The sequence below is a fragment of the Onychostruthus taczanowskii genome, unplaced genomic scaffold, assembly GCF_017590055.1.
Source record: "Onychostruthus taczanowskii isolate IOZ18803 unplaced genomic scaffold, ASM1759005v1 scaffold68, whole genome shotgun sequence".
Classification (NCBI taxonomy): Eukaryota; Metazoa; Chordata; class Aves; order Passeriformes; family Passeridae; genus Onychostruthus; species Onychostruthus taczanowskii.
In genome coordinates, this window is record NW_024504566.1 from 3521120 (window position 1) to 3526848 (window position 5729).

A 5729-nucleotide genomic window follows, 5' to 3' on the forward strand; every position below is an offset into this window, starting at 1 on the left:
CAAAGCAGTGATAGGTCAAAAGGAAGATTTGCCTGAGGTGATGCAGGAAGTTGATGGCAGAGCTTGAAGCTGAATACACATTTCTCTGCTATTCTGACAGCACAAAAACCAACAGAGCCTCCTTGACTGTTTGGATTTTGTTGGATTCTTTCCAAAGAAGCACTGTTTCTGAAGCCAAACTACAAAATGCAATTGCATTGAAAGAGCTAATAAGCCAAAGAGGTATCCCCAAATGGCACTGTTTTCTATCTCTCAGTGGCACTTCCATGTTACTAATAAATTATACATCTTACAATCAATATTTTCTACATACATACTGTATTTTGTGTCATTTCAACTGTCTGTGAATGTGTACAGTTCTTGAGATACTAAGAGGAGTGTGCTAAACCCAGTCTTTCTCTTGGATTTTACACTCTTCACCTTCAAAATAGTTAGCTCCAAAAATGCCAGTTCTCGGTACTGACATTTCTAGTTACAAAAGACACTTGAAAGTCATTGTTCAGTCTCTTTGCATCTATTTGGCGGGACTAAATGACAACTACCGAAAATTTTAGTTGGTAAGTGGTGGCAACAACAAATACAGCACCAAAATTTAGAGGGATGAACCCAACATTTTTTGACACTGCAGAACAGTGTAACATTTACTTGTCAACAGTGCAGGACGCAGTAAATAGACTAAGCAAGGAACTAAGAGGGCCAGGACTCCAAGGCTCACTCTTCAGAGCTGACAGCAGTGATGGAGATGGCACATCCTGCACTTCAAATTGCATTCTTCAGGTTCTTTAGGGGTTATGATCTGTCTGTGACTGATTAGACAATGGGCTAGGCATCATGGTGTTACTCTTCTCCATGCTATAAGATTCTCAGAAATTTCCAGATTTTTCTCCCATGAGTTTATCTGGCATCACCTTATTGAGAAAATGCCTTCAGAACTGAACATGAAGAATGAAGTATTTAAGATCTGAATAACTGTGAAATAGGCATTTAATTAATAAAAAGGATGGTTACGAGTTATACTGATATTTGTTATTATTTGCATTATCAGAGTCTAGGCACTGCTGCTTATAAAGATGATGCTTTCATGGCACTTGGAATAAAGGAGCAAAAAGATGTTTCTATCCCTGGAAATTTATAATTTATGACAATTGATAGCTGATGGATCCTGACTGATGGGGAAAAGAAGGGCATTAATAAAAGAATTATCATTGGCACAAAAGTAATATCCCACCTCAGATGTGTGAAGTTCCTATAGCCATGAGGAATGGCTGCTCAAAGGCAATTACAGTGAAATTTTATAAGGCAAAGACAAAGCTGTATGTATGTTGAATGCCCTATCTGGATCTCCATTTCTCTTTAAAGAAGCTCATCAGAAACTGTTTTGCTAAAGAAAAGCGTTTATAAAAGTTGCTTTTTTTTACAGAAGTCATAGCAAACATTGTGAGGACATGGGTCCTCAGTCATGAGTCAAGGCTTGTCGTAATGAATTACAATTTTATACTGATTTTGACATTAAATTAGCAGTTTCTTTGGGTTATTTCTCTGAGCACTCCAAAGAAACATATTATGTACTTATAATAATTGCCCACTGGTCTTTTATCTAAACTTAGGCACACACCTTTGCCACTGACTGGGCAGTAAATAAGACTGGGCTCTGCTTAAGAACTACCTAGTGCAACAAAACAGCCTAATATGCAATTTCTACAAGCAGCCTTATTCAAAGGATAAATAAGATAAAAATTGGGATGAGCTGAGATCTTGGGGAGTGCTCTCACTTAATTACCTGTTAACACCTCCCTTAGATTTTTGTTTGTTTGTTTTACAAGGGCACAGGCTGCTCTCCACCATACAAAACTGCTTGAACTGCTTTCCTCAGAGTAGGAATTGGTTATGATGGCACATACTAGTACTATTATCACAAGGGCCTAAATCTGAAATGATGCAAACTCATGGTGACTTCTACTCGTTTATTTGTAGAAAAAAAGATCAGACGACCAGCCCAAATCGGTGTGTCTCTATACTTTCACTTCAGTGGTGCCGCGGTGAGGGCAGGTGGCCGCTGCTCCCTCTGCTGACATTCTCACGGTCCCGTTTATCGGACCTCGGGCACTCCGGGGCTCCGGCTGGGAGCCACCCTGGGGAGCAGCCGGCACCCCCGGCCGGGGCTCCCGGGAGGCGCCCGGCCCCGCCGCATCCCTCCAGGCCCAGGTCGGCCTGGCGAGCACCGCTCCCGGGGCCACCGGCGGGGCCCGCGGGCGCCCGGGCAGTTGGCAGCGGCTGTGCCCCCAAGCCGCCCCGGGGAATCACGGTGGGCGCGGCGGGAGTGGAACGGAGCCGAGCGGAGACGGCCCGGCCGGGTCACGCCCGCCCCCGGCCGCGCCACCGCCCCTTCCTGTCATGGCCGCTGCCGGGCAGTGGGAGCTCGGCGGGGCGGCGCGGGCCGGCGCCTTCGGCTGCTGAGCGCCCCGCGGGCGGCGCGGAGCGGGGACGGCCCCAGTCCGGAGCCGGCGGCAGGAGGTGACTGAGGGGCACCGTGCGGGCAGGGCCTGCCGGGGGCTGCCCCAAGGAGCGGCCGCCCCGCAGCCGCGCAGCGGCGGGACGGGAAGCGCGGGCGCCCCGGGGCTGGAGGGGTTCGGCGCTGGCCCCGCCGGGGTGCGAGCGGGGCAGCCGCTTATTCGGGTGTCCCGGCGCGGGTTTTTGTCGTGTGCACCCCGGGAACGAGCCATCCCTGCGGGAAGAAGTATTGCGGAGAGGGCGGTCCGGGCTGGTCCCGGCGCGCTCCTTGGGAGCGCCTTTCCAAGTTGTAGGAACCACGTCTGGCGTTTGTCCCGCAGTGAGGGTGAGCACGGTGGCACTGCCCGGGAGGTTAAATTCACGCCCTCCCCAATGTACCGCAGTCTGTCCGTGCTCGGGATCCCGAGGATGCCCGGTGTTATGAAGTGTGCGTGAGTGATGTGCAGGAGCCACCAGGCCCTGAACACCTGGTGAAACAGGCCCGCGTAGCAAGGCACCAGGTCAGCAGGCTCTGGTAGCTGCAGGCAGGAGAGCCTGTTCTGACATTACCTCGCGGTAAGTCTTCAAAAGATTAGTTTCCACAGAGTTACATAACAAGAAAGCAAATCCACTGTGGCTGTCTCATGATAATAAGTCATTTACTTTTGTAATTGGGAAGACAAAACCTAAATTTCATGAGCTCCACACAGATACCTGTAATGCATCAGTCAGTTGGCTTTTGGCAAGACAAATCCAGGGGAGGAGGAAGGAAAATCATGTAACGTTCCTTTTGTTTTCCTTGTAGATAGCAGTGAAGTACCTGCTGTCCACCACTTTCTTCATTTAACTTCCCCTTGGGGTCAGCTGCTTGTCAGCATGCCTTCAACCGAGAGCACCTCAAAACTTTTCCTGGTCCTCTTGTCGCTGCTGCTGGTGCTGCCAGTAGTTGAAGCCCTGGACGCAGGAGATACCATTGCCTTCCTCCTAGGCCTCGCTGTCAGTGTCGTTGGATTCTGCGCCTGCCTTGGCTTGTATGCAAGGAGAAGGAACGGGCAGCAGTGACTTCAAGAAAATGCTCAGATGAAGTGAATTCCCGAACACAGCTTGGGGTTGGGTGTAAGACTGAGCTTTGGCTCTGGATAACTTTCAAAAAATATGTAGTAGATATTTCTGCAAACCCCTCTTACTGTTCAGTACAACAGAGTCAAGACGGTACAAGGCTGCACTAGTAAAAGGGATTTGTATGATCTGTCCTTATTACAAAAAGATAATTTTATATTGTTTGTGATTTAACTATTGCCTTAGAGAAGGGTAAAAAGCTTTTTGAATGAGGAAGTAAAACTACAGAGTGGCTCACAGTAGAAGTTTATAAATGTAGCATATGAGGGAGGCCATCAGCAAGTTCCATAATTTTGGTTTCAATGTTTAATCAGGAGGAAGCAGCTATTAATCTTCCAGTCAAGATGACAAGAGTTTTGAAATTAGTCCTAACTAGATAGCTAGCAAGCAGACTGCTCCAACTCGTGTGCTCACGCTCACATTCTCTGTAATGACAGTTAACACCTAACAGCTCACTTCTGCTGTCACATGGAAAAGACTTAAGATAACTAAGGAAACATGAAAGGCTTTTTTTTTTTTAGAATATTTTTAGAGTATTTTTATTTTAGAATATGCCGCTCCTGTAGCCTGTGTTCTTATTACCAAGTAGATACACCTAAGAATGAGATCACCATTTTTACCTAACATGTATTTCACAGAAAAGTACATGTAAGGCTCTGTAAATCAGATTAGTCTCTTATTTTTTGTATTCAGCTTTTTTCTAGGCACACCAGGTTTAAGGCTTAGTTCATTTGTTGTTTATGCTTTTTTCTCCAAAACTGAAGACTTCATTATTTTGATGAGGAATTCTGTGTGCTTCTTCATTAGAAGGTTATTAAAACTATAACAAGACCGTTGTGCACATGTTTCTTTTGCAATGTAGAAATAACTTGCTAAAATCCTGGGTTTAGTCAATTAGTCCATTGTTCTTGTGTATTCCTTGTGACAAACCTATGTTGCTAGCTAAACATTTAGGCTTCTCTAACTGATGCATATGACTTCCACAAGAAGATTAGGACCAAAACCACAGTAAAAAATCCTGGTGCAAAATGGGAGATGTAAATAGTCTTATTCTATTCATGTTCAGTCAGATTGTGTGGTATATGGTTGAAAGACAGTGGTGTGTCTAGGACCTGTTTCTTTAAGTACCAAAGGTGAAATGGCTCAGCCAAGAATGTCTGCCACAAGTTTCTCTGACTTGTTAGGGTGTTCCAGGTTGAGCCAAGGAGCACAATCTGTAACAGCAGCAGAATAAGGAGCACAGGAAGATGAGCTCTCCGCAGCTCCAAGAATTTCCTTCTGATCTTGTGCTGTGGACACTGCCACTCTTTGCTAGAAATCTTGGCTTTTATCTTTCAGAGTTACGTGTTTTGATACTATTCTTCCATTTCCTCTGTGCCTCTGTTCAGTAGAGCACAAAGCAATGGCTATGGGCAATTACTTATGTAAGTAATTGGGTGGGCAGATCATGTTCTCCAGATCCTGATTTCAGCATGCCATTTTTGGAAGAAAGGGACAGAATGCACAATTACTATGTAGAAATGAAATTTACAGCCCTAAGAGGCTGTTAATTTCCCCTTCAGATAGAAGTATCACCTTTGAAAGCTGCCTAGCAGCAGTAGGTTATCCTGTTAGTGATAATTCAGTTGGGTGGGTGCAAGCTCAGATTAAAGTGTGATCTTTGATGTTCCAGTTTAGCTAAACAAAAAAAAAGCAAAAAACAAACAAAACAAAAATGCCTAATAAAACCCCCCACAAAATTGTTACTCAATTAACTTTATAGTTCCCAAAGTTAAAAAATGTTGCCATTTTTTCAGTAAAATATTAAGTCTTTCAATAGAATACATTTTAACACAAGCAGATTTTCACAGACTCCTTTATCTATACCTTAGAAAAGATCCCTAGCAATAGTTTCACAGAATTGGGCAACAGTTTCACTGCAGGAGAACAGAATTGTAACAGAGTTAATTATCTTCAGGCAATAGGGATATGAGACATTATATTATTTGCCCAAAGCTGTATGTACTTCATTGAAAGGTGTTTGCACAGCATAATGGCTTTGTTTCTTGGGTTCTGATAGAAGCTTTATTGTTAAAGACTTGCATTTGTCAGTTACTTGAGTGCAAAATCAGATACCCCTG

General features: G+C 44.8%; 1 protein-coding gene across 1 annotated transcript; it reads left to right on the forward strand.

Moving 5' to 3' along the window:
• The first annotated feature begins 2378 nt into the window (after positions 1–2378).
• Positions 2379–4440, forward strand: SMIM30 (small integral membrane protein 30). Its single transcript, XM_041421064.1, has 2 exons — positions 2379–2514; positions 3296–4440. Exon 2 carries the CDS (start codon positions 3367–3369, stop codon positions 3550–3552), a length of 186 nt encoding a protein of 61 aa, XP_041276998.1. The 5' UTR covers positions 2379–2514; positions 3296–3366; the 3' UTR covers positions 3553–4440.
• The last annotated feature ends 1289 nt before the right edge of the window (positions 4441–5729 follow it).

Coding starts and splice junctions, on each gene's coding strand:
- SMIM30 (XM_041421064.1), top strand. CDS start 3,367: ATGCCTTCAACCGAGAGCACCTCAAAACTTTTCCTGGTCCTCTTGTCG.